General features: G+C 42.0%; 2 protein-coding genes across 3 annotated transcripts; one reads left to right on the top strand and one right to left on the bottom strand.

Annotated features, from left to right (window-relative positions):
- Nucleotides 1-2,916: 2,916 nt before the first annotated feature.
- On the bottom strand, nt 2,917-6,352 carry LOC148087576 (histone H2A.V-like). Of its 2 annotated transcripts, none has more exons than XM_087789496.1 (5): nt 5,583-6,352; nt 4,729-4,806; nt 3,709-3,822; nt 3,504-3,633; nt 2,917-3,444 (listed from the first exon to the last, which is right to left on the bottom strand). In XM_087789496.1, the coding sequence occupies exons 1-5, from the start codon at nt 5,754-5,756 to the stop codon at nt 3,383-3,385; spliced, it is 558 nt and encodes a 185-aa protein (XP_087645622.1). In that variant the 5' UTR covers nt 5,757-6,352; the 3' UTR covers nt 2,917-3,382. The 2 variants fall into 2 exon arrangements, with proteins under 2 accessions (XP_087645622.1, XP_087645630.1); XM_087789504.1 differs by having other exon boundaries at nt 4,729-4,799; nt 5,579-5,787.
- A 2,720-nt stretch (nt 6,353-9,072) lies between these two features.
- LOC148087575 (transcriptional regulator protein Pur-beta-like) lies at nt 9,073-11,879 on the top strand. Its single transcript, XM_087789482.1, has one exon. The coding sequence runs from the start codon at nt 9,106-9,108 to the stop codon at nt 10,078-10,080; it is 975 nt and encodes a 324-aa protein (XP_087645608.1). The 5' UTR covers nt 9,073-9,105; the 3' UTR covers nt 10,081-11,879.
- The last annotated feature ends 11,936 nt before the right edge of the window (nt 11,880-23,815 follow it).

Raw genomic sequence — 23,815 nt, 5'->3', positions numbered from 1 at the left:
TTTGTTTGTTCAGTGAAGTTCTAGCGTTGACTTTTCATGAAGCTTTTTTAACGTCTTATTCTTTTTCGTCAAGGTGCTGGTTTTGTGATGAAGTTTTAGACTGTTAATGAATGTAACGATAAAGTTTCTTCAGTTCCAGAAACACCTGAACTCACCATCACTAGCCAGGTGTGTTAGCTTAAACCTAAATTTACAAATGCGACATAAAATGTTATTTAAGTGTAAGTGGTATCACAGTAATTTTGAATCCAGATGACGTAGAATTTTTTATTTTTGTAGCGCCTTAAACGATGATTTTAAAAAATTAAAGACCAAAAAAAAAAATCTGCATTTCAGTTTACAACTATATACAATTCAACCAACTGTTAGTAAAATGATTATCATGGAGGCCAAAAATGAAAAAAGAATATATTGAAGCCGGTCAGTAAAATTTTTCATGTTTCAAACATTTCCATTACAGCTGGAGTACTGAGAATATAAGTTTAGTGTGGAAGTATATCATTGTCTTTTAAACTTTGAATTTTCTAAATAGAATCATTGTTTTTTTTTTAAAGCAGTTAATTTTTTTTGTCATCATTTATTTTTATATATCTGCATTAAAAATGTCACATTAAAAATAATAATAATTTAAAAAATCGGATATTTTCAAAATATATGATTTTTTATCACGTTTGATATTTTAATTATAATAATTTTAAGATACATTTTCTAAATTTAATATATATATTAATTTTTTTAGCCTCTTAAAATCGGCATATAAATGTAGGTATAATAGCACCATCTGATAAAACTGATTTTTAAAACACTTAAATGTATTGAATTATTAGAATTTGAATGTCCAAAAACATTGTACTTTTTTTTATTTAATTATTTAAGAAATTCAACTTTACCATATACAAGTTTAAATTAAATTAAAACAAATTCAACTTAAATTAAAGTGAATTAAAACTTTTTTTTTTAAATAATTGAATTCTTGAAAAGAAAAATAAATCATAAGCTTTGAAAAGGTTTATTTAAACTATTCAATAGTCTGAAGTAAACAAAAGTATATGCTAGCTGTTGTAGCAGGAGACGCTTCAGTTTTCACAACACAGTTGCAGTAAGACCTTTCCAACAGTCGAGGGAGTCAGAAGCGAACGATCTGGAAGGAAGTAAGAACTGAGGGATCAGTTTTTTTTATACTTCCACGTCAGATAAAGATGCACTCGCGACTCTCTGATCCACCATTTTACTTTCTGCTTGAAGCAAAGACAAGTGGAGCTGAAGTCTGACCTGCCGGTGTCTCCCTCCTCCAGAGAACACTGTCAGATCTGAACAGAGATGAGAGTCAGGCCATGATTCCACTCTTTGAAGGCGCGAGGTAACGGTTCCGTGTGGAGCTCCTGAACGATGCTGGATGTCATGTTTGATCAGGACGTCTCTCTCTGAGCACCTGAAGGTTCCCGTGTTTGATGAAGAGATCAACTGTGTTTGATCAAGAGATCAACTGTGTTTGATCAAGAGATCGACTTGTTAGCAGCAGTTATTCATTCATTTCATCTTTGTAGTTTCAACTTCCTGGAGTTTGAAATTAATACAAGGATTGAAGTCGGAAGGAAATTTATAGAATTATCAAAATATTGTTAATTTGTTTCAGAGTTTGTACATTTGTTATTTGTTTCAGATTATTGTTAAACATTTTTAGAGTATTGTAAATGTGTTTAGAAAATTGTAAATTTGTTTAAAATATTGAAAATTGGTTTCAGTTTGTTTCAGTACTTTGAAGTTTATTTGTTTCAGATTATTGGAAATTTGTAAAAAAAAATATTGTTAATTTGTTTCATATTATTGTTTATTTGTTCAATGATATTGTACATTTGTTTAAGAACATTGTAAATTTGATACATATTGGTAAAGAAGAAAATAATGTGACTTAAATGAAGATGAAAAAAATAAGTGTATTAAATTTTAAAAAATCATACAAAGGAAAGAGACATTGAATAATATGTTATCGTTTTTCAATACACTTTCGGGACTCGACCCACCTGTTAAAAGTCGAGGGATTGAAAATAAAAGAAAAATGCTAAACGACACAAAGCATAGGAAACCCACAAACCAGCACACAATGATCAGACAAAAGTCATCAAGATCTACAGGAACCAAAACACTTGTAGTTCTGGGGTTGAGAACAGATCAGTCCAATATGTGGATTTACTGCCCTCATCCGCTTGTTCGTGGTACTGCATTCAATTTATTTTTTACATAATGTAAGCGTTTGAAATATTAGTAAAGTCGCTGCTGTTGTTATCTAGTGGTTTGCTTTTAAATACCGAACCAAATTTGTAATTTCAAATCCCAGATCGCTTTAAAATATTTCGGCTCCGTTGGTCTTGGTATTCTGCCGTAAATAGCTATGTAGCGCCCTCTGGTGGTTATTTATGTACTTCGCCATTCCATGCTAGTATTTAGAATATATTTAGGTTTATTTAGAAGAGTATAAAATATAACTATTATTGTACCCATTCATTTTAAAACATGAGCAATTAAAAAAGTCTAAAATAATTTAATTAAAATATGTTAATTTAAGCGTGAATTCCAGAAGTGTGTGAACATTGCAACGATGCCAAGATTTTTTTTCATTTAAGGTAATTTAACCTCCAAGTTTGTATTTGTTAGTCGTCTATCACTTTCAGTTCTCCTTGAAATCAATAAAAAAGATGAATAAGTTAGTTTTTATTGAGTTTTTGTTCCTCAGAATACCCACAAAAGCATCGCATCATCTTAGCTCGACGCTAAAAGTAGCTCCTCATTTTGACTTAATTATAAAACTAGCAAATAAACGTACTTTGAATAAGAAATAAGAATATTTTTAATGTTTATTCAAATATTAGCTTAGGCAACGTTGCTCGTTGGGTCATAAAAAGAGTCGCACAACTATTATTTTGATGTAAAAAACGTTCAATTTTAATACACCGTCATTGTGCAGTTCAAAATATTACAGTAAGTCAAAAGGGGAAAAAAAGCACCATCTTACATTTAAGCTGTAATATGTCATCCAAAAAAATAGCTCCTTAAAAACTTCCATTATAGCAAATATTGTAACCTCAAGGAAATAAGCACAAACAAGTCTTTTCTTTTTTTTTGTCTCATATAAAAACAGTTTTAACAATTTTTCTTTTCAGTATAAAACAAGGGCCAATCAAACAAATTCTCTGTTCCCCACTCAAACCTACAGTAAACATACAAAAAGATTAAAGAGGAATTCTGTTTCTACGAACATGAGGGGGGGGGGGGGCAAAACAACACAAATGCTAACAATCTCTCCTCTATCATATTAATAATAAAAAAAAAAAAAAATGTGAACTCATGGTCCAATCAAAGCCCTGGAATTTGTGTTCAAGGTCTACACAGTCTTCTGTTGGCCCTTCTTCCCGATGAGGGATTTGTGGATGTGAGGAATGACACCTGGAAACAAGCGAAGAACATGACAAACCGTTCCTGTGCACCTGGTGGCGTGGACTCACCTCCTCCGGCGATGGTGGCCTTGATGAGGGAGTCCAACTCCTCGTCTCCACGGATGGCCAGCTGCAAGTGACGGGGGGTGATACGCTTCACCTTCAAGTCTTTAGACGCGTTACCCGCCAACTCCAGGACCTGGACAGAGCGGCGATGATGATGACGATGATGAACTTTGCGTCACAACCTTCTCCCCGGGTTTTCCACACTCACCTCGGCCGTGAGGTACTCCAGGATGGCGGCGCTGTACACGGCTGCCGTGGCTCCGACGCGACCGTGGCTGGTGGTGCGGGTCTTCAGGTGCCTGTGGATACGACCCACCGGGAACTGATCGGGGAGTAGAGTTTGGACGGGACGTGAGAAAAAGTGCGGCCCTTTGATTGTACTTCGCGGCCCTTGTGAGCTCGAAGTTGATGATGGACAGATCATGTAGAAACTAACGATTTTATTTTGCATTTCTATAATTATTCACTAGCATTTGAACTCTAAATATGACTATAGGGCTTTTGTTGAGTATTAATTGGCCACTAAAATGAAGGGTGTAAGCCAAAAAACAATAATAATAAAAAACTAACTGCATATCACAACCCTGTATCATTTTTCTACACTTTCAAAATATTTAATCATACTTCTTTTATATATCACAAGTGTGTCTAAAATAAAAAAGTGTATTTACAAATATTCACAGCAATTGTTCATTTTAATGTTGCAAATAAAGTTCCAGCCACTAGATGGCGGCAGTCATTGCATCCTCCGCAGTAAATTTATGGGGGAAAAAATACCAGTGACAACTGAGGACGAGAGGATACAGTGACTCCAGAAGTTTTTGAAGCTGATGTTTGGACATATTTTGGTTTCAAAACTAATGAAAACAGTTACAAATGTATCGAGAGTCATGTGGTCTGTAAATTCTGCAACACGTACAAATACTCGACAATACTTCAAATATATCCTTGTTACTACAGTATTGCAATACATGATATTGTATTGTATCATCGCATTTCCAGATACCACCAATACACACCCCTAATGAAAATGCATTTTAAAAACCGTTTTCACATCAGATAAAAAGTTGTATAAAAAAAAGAACATTTAGATTTAATTTATTTCATTCATTTTTGTAACTCGTTTTTATTTTTCTTTAGTATTCCCATTATATTAATGTCCCTCTTGATGGCCCCTCACAACAGTCAACATAAAAGACCCCCAAACCAGTGTAAACGAGACACTCACCTGTAGACCTGCTCTTTGAGAGCGTGACACAGCCTTGGCCTTGGCTTTGCCACTGTCTTTTCCTGCCTTGCCTCCAGCCTGTCACAGTCCAAGAAAACACACAAATAAATAAACCACTATAATCCCATAGATCGCACGAGTATCCCCTCGTACACTAACAAAAGTGCTACTACTTTCCCGCCATTCATAAATAAACATAAAGGCGGCGAAAAACAACAAAACGCTCACCGGAAATTAAAAAAAATATTGGCAGCTCATAAAAAAAGTCTTTAAATTCCGAGGCTTCATTTTCTTATCGTTAACGAATAACTAATTCAAACGAGAGACGGTGATTGACGGCTGTCAAAGACGTCACCGCCGCGACGATGGAACCACAACAATGACATCGTGTAAGAAGGAGGGAAAAATCGGGATTTGTATGAAAGAAAAAATTAAAAAAAATACTGCTTTAAATAATTGCGACTAAATAAAGTTTGCGCGTTATCCGTGCACATGATGTAAACAAACACTAAAACGCATCATCCGGTCACACAGTCGCGCTTTGCTAACGGCTGCTAATCCCGTCCATATACACTCAAATCCCGCGTTCATTTTGAAAAAACGCGATCGACTGCAGCTTTTTTCACCGATAAACTTGAAGTTTGCGTGTCTTGTTTTAAACATAAATCGCATTAAACGACACCATATATTCAAACAAACACATTTCCAGTGACAGTTTGCGACGCGGCGCAGCTTCTTCGGCTACAGTCAAAATCCCTGTTTAAATCCCAAATAAGTAACACGTCGTAAACCCCTAAAAAAAACACAAAATGCAGCCACGATCTACCCATCGAAGGCAACATTGAAGCACGAACCATTTTTTTTCCGCCTCTTCTTTGATTGCAGAACCGAACCGACAGCCGAAAGCAAAGAAACAATAAACCCGTTCGCTCGTCGTGGGAGGTCAGGCGTCCAATCAGAAGCCATGTTGTTGCTTCGAAACTCGGCGTCGACCAATGGGCGGCCGCGTTGCGGCGCCGCTCACCCATCCCCCACCCGGGGAAATCGTCGTCGCGCTCGGGGTTTTTTGCGCACGGAACCAACAAGTAGGCGGGACCGCGAGGACGGCGAGTCTCTTTGAAGGAGTTTCGGGCCAAAATGTCTCCAAAAATGACACATTTAGTCGTAAACTCGAGCGACGGTGTTGATTCATGAGGTCAGGGTTGGGTTGATGGTTCTATTCCCTCGTTTAAAGCGGGCACGGCCATGTCATTGGGTCGAAGCAGAAACCGAATGCTGCCCTCAGCTGGACGGAAGTGGACACTTGTCAAGTAAAGTCGATTTTTAGAATCAAACTAATGATGAAAAACTTTCTTCAGCTTGACTGTTGAAGACCATGAATAGATTGAAGAGATAATTTGCTGGAAGACGTGTGTCTGCTGCCCCCGCGACCCACACGAGTGGAAGAAAATGGATGGTTTTGACTGATTGATACGCCACATTTCTCAACAACAACAAAAAAGAACTTACATACACATATTTTTAGGCCATACTGTACAGTTGTTTAAAAATACTAACACATCAATAATACTGAATAATGATAATAAAATAAACAAAACAAATAATGATTGTGTTATAAATGAGTATTTAACGCTCATTAAATAGTATATTCTATTCTTCTGTTCTGTTCTTATTTTATTTTTGATTTATTTTTTATGAAAAAATGCTGTATTTGTTGTGGCTATTGGAAAAAAAACAATTTACCTACCTATCTACCTTACCTTACCTTACCTTTATATATTTTTGTTAAATACTCTGACTGCCGTGGGCAAGAAGGGAACAGTGGATTGATTCCTTAGGTTCCTAAGGTTCTACTGAGGGAGCTTTCAAAGCAAATTTAAAATATTGTAAACAAATACTGTGATGATTTACTCCAAGTATAAGTCCTTTCAAAGTAGTTCGGAAAATAACCTGTAACATAAACTCAGCTTCATCCAGTTTCCTTTTTTCTATTTCCTCATTGAAAAGTGACATTCAGATATAGATGATGCGTTGTAAGTCAGGATATGACAACTTAACTCTGATCCGATCTTGACCTGACAGTTGTGACACTTTCGTTGTGACTCTTCCTGGTCCAACTGTCGACTGAAGTCAAGCTCTCGATGAGGTCATTAGCAAAAGCTTTTATACTTCATCACAAAGACATCAACAGTTTGGCAACAAATCAACTTAAGTGACATTTCTTGTCATCTCCACTTGATGTACAAGTTTTAAAAATAAACATTATAAGGCTTTGTGTACTCATAGCTTTCTCCCCAAGGACCTCGCAGACATGTACAAGAAAATACTCATCTATGTAACTTTTCTAAACCATCTGGGACACATTTTTAGAAACAAGTGACCTGGGATAAATTGTTGATTAAATATTTTCACTGCAAGTCAGTATATCAGTGAAAGGTTCCACCAATTGTGCTTGGGTAGAGTTGTGCGACATTAAACATGAAATATACAATCTTAAACGTAAATAGAAATGTACAGTAAAACTATTTACATAGTGTGGATTGAAATTTGAAAGTGTAGACAGTTAAAGACAGATTTTCATTACCTTGTTTAGGACACGTCACTTGCCACATAAATGTATGAATTTGTTTAAAAACAAAACATGTCTTGTCTTTAAAATACTAAATTTATATTAAAGACGATATTTTGTTTTTAAATTGGAGATTAACATTAAAATAAGATACAAAGTTACCTTGGATTGACTGCAGTTGGCACCATTAGCAACTAGCTAAGCTAGAAAGTATAGCATTTGTTTTAAAAATGTATTTTTCTTTAGACCAGCTGCTTGAGTTATAGGTTTTGATGAAGCTTAGGCATCTAACTACCAAAAAGGAACAAATGAAACAAGTCTGCTTTAGACCTTGGCTCCTGAAAGATTTAAAGCGTTGTTTGTAAAGTCACATTGTCTTCGTAATAGCGAAAACATTACATTATATATAATTCAAAGTCCTTTTTTTTATCAAAGTTATTTTATGTTTTTTACTTTAATAAAGTGTTTCTACATTACTTTATGTTTTTATGTTGACAATTAACGTTCAAATATTCAGAGCGTTTGTTCATTTTCACGTTGCAATTGAACAGACCAGCAGCTAGATGGCAGCAGTCTTTCTTCTTCTGCAGGTATAGGATCGATAAAGTCCTGCGAGATCTTGAAGATGATTGAGGACGAGAGGATACAGTCGATTCCAGGAGCTTTTATAGCTGATGTTTGGATATTTTTTGGTTTCAAATCAAAAAAAAAATAAAACAGTTACAACTTCGTCAAGAGTCATGTGGTCTGTAAATTCTGCAACACCAGAGTCAAGTACAATACTACAAATATATACTTGTTACTACAGTATTGAAATACATTTATCATATCACCAGATTCTTGCCAATACACACCCCTATTATAAAGAAAGTTTTAAAAAGTGCTTTAACTTTAAAAAATGGTATATAGAATACAATTTAATTAGAGTTTTAGCCCATTTAGCTTGATTTTATTAGATTTATTTTGTTGTTGTTCCCATTATATTTAGGCTGTCAGCTACTTAAATGTTCACAGTCAGTGTGTAAAAAGTGTATCAAGGCGGTAGAACTGTGTAATAATGAAATTAATAAAACAAAAGTTGATTTATAAGTTACAGTTTTTATCCATTTAACTACATTTTTAAGAGCTGAGATCACACAGCAAAGTCAGCAGTTTTAAGAAAAATCAATTGTTGCAACGACTCGTGACTTTTAAAATGTGTTGCTCATCAATAATGTGATGTAAGTTATAGTCATGACATCACAATCACATGTATTACAAATAGATGTGATCTACCTTTAGATTTAAACTTAGATCTAACCACCTGGTGAGCGCCAGGTAACCTTTTGATTGACTCATCTGGACTAATTAGTTTTCCTCAAGTCTTGCTCAAGGACACGAGACAGCAGGGATTGAACCAGTGACCTTCCAAAATGCAGGTTTTGTCAACCCCCCTGAACGTCGTCAGAGTCCGTTCAAAACTCTATAACGAGTCGCTAAACTATCAGGACGAGAGGAAACAGTTGGAAAAATGACTTTAGATTTGACAGTGAAATGTTTTAATCGCCGCTGGTCTCTGCCGAGGCCTGTAAATACAAGCACGCAATCTAACGTCACTTCATTAGAGGGGGGGGGGGGGCGGGTGCTCGGTGGTGACGGACGGTGGGTGTTAGCCAATGGGAGCGCGGAACTTCCTGTGACGCGCGTGACGAACAGCCGCGTCGGCCAATCGGCGCCGAGGGTCCCGCGTCCGGTTTTTTTCTTCTCCTCCGGTCGGGCAGAAGGGGCGTCTGTGAGACACGCAGAGAAACGGGCTGCTGGTGGCGAAGATGGCGGATGGGGACAGCGGCAGTGAGCGCGGCGGCAGCAGCGGAGGGGGAGGCGGCGGCGGCGGTGGCGGCGGAGGAGGTGGAGGCGGCGGCGGCGGTGGTGGTTTCCAGCACTACCAGCGGGAGCCGGAGACCCAGGAGCTGGCGTCGAAGCGGCTGGACATCCAGAACAAACGCTTCTACCTGGACGTGAAGCAGAACGCGAAAGGCCGGTTCATCAAGATCGCCGAGGTCGGAGCCGGCGGCTCCAAAAGCCGCCTGACGCTCTCCATGTCGGTGGCGGCGGAGTTCCGCGACTACCTGGGGGACTTTATCGAGCACTACGCCCAGCTGGGGCCCAGCACCCCGGAGCAGATCGCGCAGTCCTCCGGCGGCGGCGACGACACCGGGCCTAGGCGGGCCCTGAAGAGCGAGTTCCTGGTGCGGGAGAACCGCAAGTACTACCTGGACCTGAAGGAGAACCAGCGCGGGAGGTTCCTGCGGATCCGCCAGACCGTCAACCGAGGCCCTGGGTTCGGGGTCGGAGTGGGCGGGATCCCCGGCGCCGGGATGCAGGCCGGCCAGACCATCGCTCTGCCGGCCCAGGGACTCATCGAGTTCCGCGACGCGCTCGCCAAGTTGATCGACGACTACGGCGGGGATGAGGAGGACCTGGCGGGCGGCGGAGGAGCAGGAGGAGGCGGCGGAGGCGCCGGGTTCGGAGAGCTCCCGGAGGGCACCACGATCATGGTGGACTCGAAGCGCTTCTTCTTCGACGTGGGCTCCAACAAGTACGGCGTCTTCCTGCGCGTGAGCGAGGTGAAGCCCAGCTACAGGAACTCGATCACGATACCCTTCAAGGCCTGGAGCAAGTTCGGCGGCGCCTTCAGTCGCTACGCGGAGGAGATGAAGGAGATCCAGGAGCGGCACCGGGACAAGATGTACGAGCGGCAGGCCGGAGAGGAGTCGGAGGGCGAGGAGGTGGAGGACGACTGAGCCCCCGGTGGAGCGACAACATGATGCGAAACACAACAAAAGCTGGAGGAAAAAGAGGATATAACGTGCATGACGAATCGAACTCTTTAAACATGATTAAAACGGAGTTTAAGAAAAAGTAAAAAAAAAAAAAAAAGTATATTTGACTGAGAAGTTACTGTCTATATAAGAGTTTAGGTGGATGTGATAGATAAGACTGCAGTAGTTCGGCTCCTGTAGGAGATTTTTCCCAGTGATTTATAAATATATATATTATATATAGATATATTATTGATTGTCTATTTGATAGCCTCACACATGTAGCCCAGCTGAAGACGGTAGTTCCACTTCCTGGTCCCCCCCTCCCCCTCTCTCTCTTGACCTGTCTGATCTTTGAGGGGTGGGGGGGCGGGACAGGTGAGAAGGGGGGGCCCCCCCTGCGCATGTGTGACCCGAGCCAGAGCCGCGGCTATTGTGGACGGGCAAGGACTTCCATTCCGAGTCCCGTGAGGTGATCTGTTACAAGCACATGACTCATTCGGATTCCTCGGATCATCCGAAATGAGTCTCCCCTCCTCCCTCCCCCTTCACCTCCCCCTCCCCTCCCGATAGCTGAAGTGATGGCTGCTCACATGTGGCCCCCCGTTTCGGGGGGTGTCTACAGTTCGGGTGGGTCAGCATCACCTGTGCCTGCGCGTCACTCTCCAGAGGGTGAGACCAGTCTGTGGCAACTGATGATGTCTCACCCTAAAAAATGGGGGGGGGGGGGCGGTAGGGTAGGGGGGTCATGATTTTTTTTTCGGGTTTGAGCTACCACCTCAAGGAAATTTGTGGACTTGTTTTTTGCATTTGGATCCTTTACTCTTGAACTCACCGGCCGAACCCCCCTCGGTTCGGTCCGATTGTAAAGAAAATTAGGTGCTTTGGGGGAAACAAAAACCCACCGAAAGGGTGCTTTATCTAAAGAAAATAAATATATATATATGTATGTATACTGGAAGAGTTTTACTTACTAAAAAAAAAGAATAAGTATAGAAGAAATTATTTTTCAAAAGAGATTTATGAAGTCTCAGAACCGCTGCCTCAAGTGGCTTATTTAAACACTAAACTTGGGCGATATTTCATACCTGCTTCTTTTTCCTGTTTTTTTTTGTTTTTTTTAGGAACAAACACTCCAGTTCACTTTACCACAGCGTCAAAAAGTTGTCCCCCCTCATTTCAGTCCATGTCTTGTCCCGGGGCGTCCGCCATCAGTTGCCATACGACACACACAAGAAAAAAGGTTTTTAAAAAACAGAAAAAGCGTCTCCAGTGCTCCTCGTGATGTTTGGTTTGCATGCCTGCTCTCGCTGCCTTGTGTTCTTTTTTTCTTTTGCCGGTTGCCGTACGATGCTATTTATCCATATACAGAGAGCAGAGTTCCAGTTTTATTTTGTATTTTGCAAGTTTAATTTAAACACCTTAAAAAAAAAGAAGGCCACAATGTTTTTCTTTTTAATCTTCAGGGGAATGTCACCATCATGGTCGCGCCTCTTTCTCGGTGTGTAAACCTCTCGTTGAAACTCCTGACACAGCAGAATTAATGCCATATGGAAACAAACATCTGGGAGCAATAGTTTTCTTTTGAATTTGATATAAATATATATATATATATAGATATGAAACTATTACACATGCGATTGAACTACATCCTTCTTCCTGTACTGTGTTACGTGAAATGGCAGCTGTTTTCAGTCATGTGTGTTCTGCTGTAATATTCTACCAAGTTCCTTTCAACGAGAAATAATAATAAAAAAAAAAGGTTTTTTTTTTTTGCTCAACAGACGTGTCTTATTGGAAGCTCAAGGTCACCTGAGGGTCAAAACTCCATCCAGGTTAGAATAAAGGAGGACGATCATGAAATCGCTTCATTTTGATGCAGTTGATTCTATTATTAATTCTTTATTTATGGAGAACAAATGACATGTTTCCTGTTGAAATGTATATCTTTTTTTTTACATTTTGTTAATGTACTTTTCCAGCTGCAGAATTTAAAATAAGATACAATAGTTAATTACTTCTTGTAGTGTAACTCCTAATTAGAATGATAAAGTATTTAAAATCTAAACATCGAGACAGTTCAATATAATTAAAACCATTTTTTCTATATATACACAGTATATTGTATGTAAAGTAAAGTTGACCGAGTATTATATTAAAACATGTTTTTCATTATGCGAGAATATATAAAAGGGCCGTATTATCACATTGTGATAGTTTTTAACTAATAATTCTTATGCTTATTGTGCTCAAGTAGTGGTTCAATTGATAAGAATCAAAATTTAATCATTTTTTTTAAATGAATTCCTTTGAAAATGTTTTTAATGTTATATGTACAGTTAAAGTATATTTATATATGTATTAAAAATAGTTTTTACAAGAAATGGCAGCTTGTGTAATATACGTTATTTTAAATGAGAAAAATACTTTGTATTTAAAAAATAAAAAGAGTCAGATTTCTATTATTGGTCAAAAGCTGAAGTTCAGAGGCTGGAATTTTGTACCATAGTTATAATGTACAACTGCAGAATATATTGTAATAACATAATTAATTCACATGTTTATGTTAATTTATTGGCTCTATATTACAATAAGATGACATACATTTTTGTTATCAATCATTTTTCAACATATATTTCTTACATGTAAAGTAAAGGTGACACACTATTATAATAAAAATGGTGTCATTTATTATGTTTACATATAGAAGTACATTTTTTATTATCCTAGAATTAATTAAAAATAAATATATATACTATTATATTCGAAATGGGAACATATTGCCTTACCTTTATTTATTTATATAAATAGATCTAAACTAACCATATACCAAATCTTATTGTGAAATATTGTAACTCAAATGATCACTTTTTGATAACTTATTTTCTTAATCTTCAATTTATTAAAATAAATAAAATATATGTTTTTTGCTCATATTTAAACAAAAAAACGTTGTAAATCAAAGTTTAAAATAAAATAAACGACTAATAATGTTATAAATTGTTTTTAGTTTGAGACACCAAAGTAAGTCGGGAGACATTTTTCGTTCGACCGCAATTCTGTTCAACTGTGATGGCTTGGTGGCAGAAACCTCAGCAGAACCAGACCATCAGCTGACGTCCACCTGCTGGACTGGACCTCCAGGAATCAGCGGGCGGATCCTTCGAGGTCCGTCTATAAATACGGTCCACATGTAAAAGGCCCTGACGGGGCGAGTTTTATTTTGGAGGTTCGACGAGCAGCTGTCGCCGTCTGTCACTCCAGCGTCTGCTTCGTCTCTTCAGCCCGACAAACACAAAACTATCCTTTAGTATTTTCAGTGTATCGTGGTATTACTGTCAGAACACCTTCTATATTTACTCAAAAAATATTTTATTACAATGTGAATACCACAGAAAAGAAACTGTTTACAGTAGAAAAAACATGAGACATACAATAATAATCACAATAAATAATAACTCGACAATAATATAAAACAGTTTGATTTTCCAATATATAATCTTTTAAAAAACAAAACAATATTTATGCATTTTATTTGAGAAATAGATTAGCATTATGCTAATATACTATTAGCTAATATACTATTATCTAATATAATTAATGCTAATAAACTATTAGCATAAGGATGCTAATATACTATTAGCTAATATATTATATATTAGCATTTACTATATTAGATAATAGTATATTAGCATAGAGTATATTAGCATACGGATGCTAATAGTTCTTTTTTGGCTAATTATATACTATATAAGTATATGAATAATATATAATAAATATAGTCAATTTGTATTAAAAAGTTAAAAACAAAAAATAATATTATTAAACACACTCCAATGTACACACCCATACTAGCATTGAGACACACATGAACACACACACCACACACACACACCAAATATAAAACGTAGACAAAGAAATACAGCATTACACAAATGAGCACACACTTCAAAGTACACACCTAATCTAGCATTAAAACACACACCAGAACACACATGGACACATTTCAAAGTATACACTCAATTAGCATTAAAACACACAGAAATACATAAACACAACTTTCTTTTGACAATTTGGACTCATTCAGATGGACAAACATTACACAAAAACAAAACTCACTCAAGTATAAGATCATTGAAAAGTTGAAAAAAAAAAAAAAAAACTATTTAAAGTACAGAAGTTTTTTCAGAGGAAGTTGAAAAACACAATAAAACAAAAAAGTTTCAACATCTGAAACTTTTATTACAATGTTTTTTTATGAAATCCTTGTTTTGTAAAGTTCAAAATATTCTATAAGATACTTTTAAAAAGTGTTCCAGAGACCCCCCCCCCCCCGTACTCCACTTCCTGTCTGTAATCACATGATTCCATTCACACACACACTTCCATTCACAGCCTCCACCTCCTCGCACACACAACCTCAATGACCTCAGTGACGACAAACGTGTGTGTGTGTGTGTGTGTGTGTGTGTGTGTGTGTGTGTGTGTGTGTGTGTGTGTGAGAGAGAGAGAGAGAGAGAGAGAGCGAGGGATGAGCCGAAGGGCGAGTAATACCTCTGGGCCGAGCGCCAGTGAGAGCAGGATTATCAACTCGTCCTTCATCGGCGAGTGGACGCTCGTCCAGATGATGCAACGCTTGGACAGAGCGGAGCCTAATTCCGGTGATTGGGATTAAAAACATCTGCTGGTTTAATCTGAGGAGCGTCCACGACATCTGAGGTCCACGATATCTGAGGTCCATGACATCTGAGGTCCACGACATCTGAGGTCCACGACGTCTGAGGTCCACGACATCTGAGGTCCACGACGTCTGAGGTCCACGACGTCTGAGGTCCACGACATCTGAGGTCCACGACATCTGAGGTCCACGACATCTGAAGTCCACGACATTTGAGGTCCACGACATCTGAGGTCCACGACATCTGAGGTCCACGAGATCTGAGGTCCACGACATCTGAAGTCCACGACATCTGACGTCCACGACATCTGAAGTCCACGATATCTGAGGTCCACGACGTCTGAGGTCCACGACGTCTGAGGTCCACGACGTCTGAGGTCCACGACATCTGAGGTCCACGACATCTGAGGTCCACGACATCTGAGGTCCACGACATCTGACGTCCACGACATCTGACGTCCACGACATCTGAAGTCCACGACATCTGAGGTCAGCGACATCTGAAGTTCATGACATCTGAGGTCCACGATATCTGACGTCCACGACATCTGAAGTCCACGACATCTGAGGTCCACGACATCTGAAGTCCACGACATCTGAGGTTCATGACATCTGAGGTCCACGACATCTGAGGTCCACGACATCTGAGGTCCAAGACATCTGAAGTCCACGACATCTGAGGTCCACGACATCTGAGGTCCAAGACATCTGAAGTACACGACATCTGAGGTCCACGACATCTGAGGTCCACGACATCTGAAGTCCACGATATCTGACGTCCACGACATCTGAAGTCCACGATATCTGAAGTCCACGACATCTGAAGTCCACGACATCTAAAGTCCACAGCATCTGAAGTCCACGACATCTGAGGTCCACGACATCTGAGGTCCAAGACATCTGAGGTCCACGACATCTGAGGTCCACGACATCTGAGGTCCAAGACATCTGAAGTCCACGACATCTAAAGTCCACAGCATCTGAGGTCCACGACATCTGAGGTCCAAGACATCTGAAGTACACGACATCTGAGGTCCACGACATCTGAGGTCCACGACATCTGAAGTCCACGATATCTGACGTCCACGACATCTGAAGTCCACGATATCTGAAGTCCACGACATCTGAAGTCCACGACATCTAAAGTCCACAGCATCTGAAGTCCACGACATCTGAGGTCCACGACATCTGAGGTCCACGACATCTGAAGTCCACGACATCTGAGGTCCACGACATCTGAAGTCCACGATATCTGAGGTCTACGACGTCTGAGGTCCACGACGTCTGAGGTCCACGACGTCTGAGGTCCACGACATCTGAGGTCCACGACATCTGAGGTCCACGACATCTGAGGTCCACGACATCTGACGTCCACGACATCTGACGTCCACGACATCTGAAGTCCACGACATCTGAGGTCAGCGACATCTGAAGTTCATGACATCTGAGGTCCACGATATCTGACGTCCACGACATCTGAAGTCCACGACATCTGAGGTCCACGACATCTGAAGTCCACGACATCTGAGGTTCATGACATCTGAGGTCCACGACATCTGAAGTCCACGACATCTGAGGTCCAAGACATCTGAAGTCCACGACATCTGAGGTCCACGACATCTGAGGTCCAAGACATCTGAAGTACACGACATCTGAGGTCCACGACATCTGAGGTCCACGACATCTGAAGTCCACGATATCTGACGTCCACGACATCTGAAGTCCACGATATCTGAAGTCCACGACATCTGAAGTCCACGACATCTAAAGTCCACAGCATCTGAAGTCCACGACATCTGAGGTCCACGACATCTGAGGTCCAAGACATCTGAGGTCCACGACATCTGAGGTCCACGACATCTAAGGTCCAAGACATCTGAAGTCCACGACATCTAAAGTCCACAACATCTGAAGTCCACGACATCTGAGGTCCAAGACATCTGAGGTCCACGACATCTGAGGTCCACGACATCTGAGGTCCACGACATCTGAGGTCCAAGACATCTGAAGTACACGACATCTGAGGTCCACGACATCTGAGGTCCACGACATCTGAGGTCCACGACATCTGAAGTCCACGACATCTGAGGTCCACGACATCTGAAGTCCACGACATCTGAAGTCCACGACATCTGAAGTCCACGACATCTGAAGTACACAATCTATCTATAACACACACGAAACACACTCCAAAGTACACAATCGATCTGTAACACACATAAAACACACACGAAACACACACTCAAAAGTACACAATCGATCTATAACACACATAAAACACACACAGACACACATTTCAAAGTACACAATCTATCTATAACACATAAAACACACACAAAACACAAATTTCCAAAGTACACAATCTATCTATAACACACATAAAACACACACACACACTCCAAAGTACATGATTGATCTAAAACACACACACAACACACACAAACACACTCCAAAGTACACAATCAATCTATAACACACATAAAACACAGACACACACTCCAAAGTACACAATAGATATAAAACACACACAAAACACACACACCAAAGTACACAATCTATCTATAACACACATAAAACACACACAGACACACACTCCAAAGTACAAAATCGATCTAGCAGTAAAACACATACAAAAACACACGAAAGTACACGATCTATCTAGCAGTAAAACACACACAAAAACACACATGGACACACACTCCAAAGTACACACCGTATCCAGCATTAAAACACGCACAATAACACACAGCAATAAATAAATGCACACACTCCAAAGTGCACACCCAATCTAACATGGAGACACACAAAAACACAATTAGCATTAAAACACACACGGTTATTCACTCCAAAGTACACACCCTATTTAGAAGTAAAACACACACAAAAACACAAACGGACACACACTCCAAAGTACACACGGAATTTACAATTTATACACACAAATAAATAAACACACACTCCAAAGTACACACCAGAACTAACATAAGGACATAGAAAAATACACAGCAATACACACATGAACACACACTACAGAGTACACACCAATTCTAGAGTTAAGATGCAGAAGAACCCCAAAACAACCAAACAATGAAACACAAAATCACACACAATTATGAACTAAAAGCTGCACACACCTAACCGAGTTGTAGACGCACACACAGACAAAATCTCTTCTAAATATAGAGTAAAAACAAACACCAACCTGCACACAATAATGCTTCACAAACACAAACACACACACTACACTTTACAAACACATGCACACACTTTAGACTATACAACAAACACACATGAAAATATAAACACCCGATGAAGATCAGAAGAACATGCACACAACAACAAATAAACACAAATTTTAATGTTCAATTTTTTCTGTCACGACACAATAGCCGCAACACACAGAAAAGCTTTCCACACACACACACTCCTTGACATAGACACAAAACCACAAGACACACATGAAATGTTTCATAAAAAAACCACTCAAAGTGGTGAACAAACAAACACACACATGTATTCACGTTTCCATAAAAAAACAGTAAAGAACAAACACCTACACAAAGACGCACACATGCGATACACACACCAACGATGTTCGTAACGTACACATTGCGTGGCAGAGAACACACACAAGAAAACTACACACAATAAATATAGTTTATCTATCTATCTATCTACTGTATATCGTGTGTCTATGTAACTTATCAAGGCAGCCTGCAGATACATCGTTAGCCGACAGAGGGCAGCAGCGCCCCAGCAATGGAGAACCACTTAGACCTGAAGCGTCATCAGTGAATTTCCAGACACACGTGTAGGTGACGTCACTTCCAAAACAAGCATTAAATAAGGATTCACACAACTAATGTAGTCCTGGAGGAATCACGTCTTTAATGCTATTTATTTCTATAAATGTTTGCGTAAAAATTATTTATAAATAATACTTTTAAAATGTTGTTTTGGACTTTCTCTTCCTCGCTCTCCCACACACATGTACTATCAATAACACAAACACACACCTAAACAGATGCAAAGACACACACACACACACACACAGATGCAAAGAAACACACATGCACACACCTACATAGATGCAAAGACACACACACAGATGCAAAGAAACACACACGCACAGATGCAAAGACACACACAGATGCAAAGATACACACACACCCACACATATGCAAAGACACACACACAGATGCAAAGAAACACACACACACAGATGCAAAGACACACACAGATGCAAAGACGCACACACACCCACACAGCTGCAAAGACACACACAGAGATGCAAAGAAACACACACGCACAGATGCAAAGACACACACAGATGCAAAGACGCACACACACCCACACAGATGCAAAGACACACACACAGATGCAAAGAAACACACACGCACACACAAAGACAGATGGAAAGACAAACACACAGATGCAAAGAAACTCTGTTGCGCACACCTACACAGATGAAAAGACGCACACCCACACAGATGCAAAGAAACACACACACACACCCACACAGATGCAAAGACACACACACAGATGTAAAGAAACACACACGCACACACACAGATGCAAAGACACACGCACAGATGCAAAGAAACACACACGCGCACACACAGATGCAAAGACACAAACACACACACACCCACACAGATGCAAAGACACACACACACACAGATACAAAGACACTCAGAGAGTTAAAAAGACACACGCACAGATATAAAGACACACAGAGAGATGCAAAGACACACACACACACAAGGACACAGACGTACCAAAAGACAGAAACATATACACACAAAGAGACACACAAAGAAACATACTGTACACATAGGCAAAGACGCACTCACATACACAAACATACAAGCAAACAAAGACACACACTTAAGTGCAAACAAACATATACACTTCTTTCTCTGGAATGACGAAATAAAAAATATGCCAGAGCATATAAACACGGGGCGAAGGTCAGGCGTCGGTAAGAAGACGAAGGTTCCGTCGCTGGGTGATGATGTCATCACTGGCAGGTGAGCAGCTCCATGAGGAGATGTTACCTGCCGAGCCGGCTATTGTAAAATGTCAAGCGCACAGGGAAGGGACTGATGTGGTGATACAAGGCCACCACGCAGCAGACGCTGCAGCTTAAGAAGCATCGGAGTGTGACGTGGCCATGTTGGCGCCGATGGTATCATTAGAGCGGGCGGCTACACCTGAAGACATAATCTTGATCCAGCAGAATGTGGCTGAGAAGACATTGTGGAGCCAGAGAGGAGCCAGAGAGGATGATAAGGGACTATGGCGGTCACATGAAGCAAACAAAACTTAACTGGGTTATCGAATGCAAACTCACAGAATCACACACCTGACTCCACATGAGATGCTGCCAGGAAGACCTAATCCTGCACCACCCCTCGGGGGCCCATTCAAGGGTCCGTCACTCGAACAACTGCAAACAGAAATGAACGACTATATCCAGCATTTAACATCCACGAGATGATTTACCTTCAGGAGAAAAACGAGACAACCTGAGGTGACGGGGACCAAGAGTCTGGTGGTCCCAGGAGATCCGGTCTACATAAAGGTCTTCCGGACGGAAGTCCAAGTCGAAGGCAGCGAGACTTGGTTTCATCTGAGCCACTGCATCGAGGCTCAAACACACCAAAGACTGATGACAACAGCGATAATCAGGGCAGTGAAGGTCAATCGGTAGAAAATGAAAATGCTGGTGACACATCTTCTTGTGGCGACAATCATTTGGTTATTGCCAGGGAACGAGTGCAACGACACGAAAGACAACCTCGAGTCCGACGGGAGGATGCCTCCAGTGCGACGCCCAACCAGCCAATCCAAAAGAAGAATGAAAGAAGCACCTCAGATGAGTATGATTCAAACAAGCCTGTTAATGGTCACATGATAAGAGATAAAGATGTGGATAAACGTGCAGTAAGATTAGGAAACGCAATGGTTAATTGTAAAACCTGGCGAGAGAGACCAAGTGAGAGGGACCAGGGGAGAGAGACCAGGTGAGAGAGACCAAGTGAGAGGGACCAAGTGAGAGGGACCAGGTGAGAGAGACCAAGTGAGAGGGACCAAGTGAGAGGGACCAGGTGAGAGAGACCAGGTGAGCGAGACCAGGTGAGAGAGACCAGGTGAGAGAGACCAAGTGAGAGGGACCAAGTGAGAGGGACCAGGTGAGAGAGACCAAGTGAGAGAGACCAAGTGAGAGGGACCAAGTGAGAGGGACCAGGTGAGAGAGACCAAGTGAGAGGGACCAAGTGAGAGGGACCAGGTGAGAGAGACCAAGTCAGAGGGACCAAGTGAGAGAGACCAGGTGAGAGAGACCAAGTGAGAGGGACCAGGTGAGAGATACCAGGTGAGAGAGACAAGGTGAGAGAGACCAAGTGAGAGGGACCAGGTGAGAGAGACCAGGTGAGAGAGACCAAGTGAGAGGGACCAAGTGAGAGGGACCAGGTGAGAGAGACCAAGTGAGAGGGACCAGGTGAGAGAGACCAGGTGAGAGGGACCAGGTGAGAGAGACCAGGTGAGAGAGACCAAGTGAGAGGGACCAGGTGAGAGAGACCAGGTGAGAGAGACCAAGTGAGAGGGACCAGGTGAGAGAGACCAGGTGAGAGAGACCAAGTGAAAGGGACCAAGTGAGAGGGACCAGGTGAGAGACACCAGGTGAGAGAGACCAAGTGAGAGGGACCAGGTGAGAGAGACCAAGTCAGAGGGACCAAGTGAGAGAGACCAGGTGAGAGAGACCAAGTGAGAGGGACCAGGTGAGAGATACCAGGTGAGAGAGACAAGGTGAGAGAGACCAAGTGAGAGGGACCAGGTGAGAGAGACCAGGTGAGAGAGACCAAGTGAGAGGGACCAAGTGAGAGGGACCAGGTGAGAGAGACCAAGTGAGAGGGACCAGGTGAGAGAGACCAGGTGAGAGGGACCAGGTGAGAGAGACCAGGTGAGAGAGACCAAGTGAGAGGGACCAGGTGAGAGAGACCAGGTGAGAGAGACCAAGTGAGAGGGACCAGGTGAGAGAGACCAGGTGAGAGAGACCAAGTGAAAGGGACCAAGTGAGAGGGACCAGGTGAGAGACACCAGGTGAGAGAGACCAAGTGAGAGGGACCAGGTGAGAGAGACCAGATGAGAGAGACCAAGTGAGAGGGACCAGGTGAGAGAGACCAGGTGAGAGGGACCAGGTGAGAGAGACCAGGTGAGAGAGACCAAGTGAGAGGGACCAGGTGAGAGAGACCAGGTGAGAGAGACCAAGTGAGAGAGACCAAGTGAGAGGGACCAAGTGAGAGGGACCAGGTGAGAGAGACCAAGTGAGAGGGACCAGGTGAGAGAGAACAAGTGAGAGGGACCAGGTGAGAGGGACCAGTTGAGAGAGGCAAGGTGAGAGAGACCAGGTGAGAGAGACCAAGTGTGAGGGACCAAGTGAGAGGGACCAGGTGAGAGAGACCAAGTGAGAGGGACCAGGTGAGAGAGACCAAGTGAGAGGGACCAAGTGAGAGGGACCAGGTGAGAGAGACCAAGTGAGAGGTACCAGTTGAGAGAGACCAGGTGAGAGAGACCAGGTGAGAGAGACCAAGTGAGAGGTACCAGATGAGAGAGACCAGGTGAGAGAGACCAAGTGAGAGGGACCAGGTGAGAGAGACCAAGTGAGAGGGACCAGGTGAGAGGGACCAAGTGAGAGGGACCAGGTGAGAGAGACCAAGTGAGAGGGACCAAGTGAGAGGGACCAGGTGAGAGAGACCAAGTGAGAGGGACCAGGTGAGAGAGACCAAGTGAGAGGGACCAAGTGAGAGGGACCAGGTGAGAGAGACCAAGTGAGAGGGACCAGGTGAGAGAGACCAAGTGAGAGGGACCAGGTGAGAGAGACCAGGTGAGAGGGACCAGGTGAGAGAGACCAAGTGAGAGGGACCAAGTGAGAGGGACCAGGTGAGAGAGACCAAGTGAGAGGGACCAGGTGAGAGAGACCAAGTGAGAGGGACCAGGTGAGAGAGACCAGGTGAGAGAGACCAAGTGAGAGGGACCAGGTGAGAGAGACCAAGTGAGAGGGACCAGGTGAGAGAGACCAAGTGAGAGGGACCAGGTGAGAGAGACCAGGTGAGAGGGACCAGGTGAGAGAGACCAAGTGAGAGGGACCAAGTGAGAGGGACCAGGTGAGAGAGACCAAGTGAGAGGGACCAGGTGAGAGAGACCAAGTGAGAGGGACCAGGTGAGAGAGACCAGGTGAGAGAGACCAAGTGAGAGGGACCAGGTGAGAGAGACCAAGTGAGAGGGACCAGGTGAGAGAGACCAGGTGAGAGAGACCAAGTGAGAGGGACCAGGTGAGAGAGACCAAGTGAGAGGGACCAGGTGAGAGAGACCAAGTGAGAGAGACCAGGTGAGAGGGACCAGGTGAGCGAGACAAGGTGAGAGGGACCAGGTGAGTCGTCTTCACTGGTGCAGGTCACAGAACTTACCATCCGCCCAGACCCGGGCCATGACCCCCCCACAGCAGCACACACTCTCTCAGTCTCATTGTCGTTCTGACCCTAAGATCCGAGGCAACTGTAACTTAGACGGACCAATGATTGACAGCAGCTGACTCCGCCTCCTGCTCAGAAAAGGCCTCGCCGCTGTCTCCGTGTTTTATTCTGTGTCTGTCAATCATTGAATGAAATCAATAAAGTCAATGAAATATACTGAAAACATTGTGTGTTTGTGTAATTGTGTCATTAATGTTCAATGTTTGTGAAGTTCTGTGTTTGTAGCCATGTCAGTATTGCATGTTTGTAAAGATGTGTGTGTTTGTGTATAGCTGTGTTAGTATATTGCATGATTGTGACTGTGTGTATGTGAATGTTTAGTTGTATAAGTACATTTCGTACGTGTGTGTGTGTGGGGGTGTGTGTGTGTGTGTGTGTGTGTGTGTGTATGGTGTGTGTCTGTGGTTGTGTGTGTGACAGTATTTTGTTAAGGGGTGTGTTTGTAGCTGTGTCAGTGTATTGCATGATTGTAAATATGTGTGTGTTTGTGTGTAGCTTTGTT

The sequence above is a fragment of the Callionymus lyra genome, chromosome 1, assembly GCF_982586985.1.
Source record: "Callionymus lyra chromosome 1, fCalLyr1.hap1.1, whole genome shotgun sequence".
In the NCBI taxonomy this organism is placed as follows: domain Eukaryota; kingdom Metazoa; phylum Chordata; class Actinopteri; order Syngnathiformes; family Callionymidae; genus Callionymus; species Callionymus lyra.
Note: the sequence above shows the minus strand (reverse complement) of the source record. Positions and strands in the feature narration are given on the sequence as shown.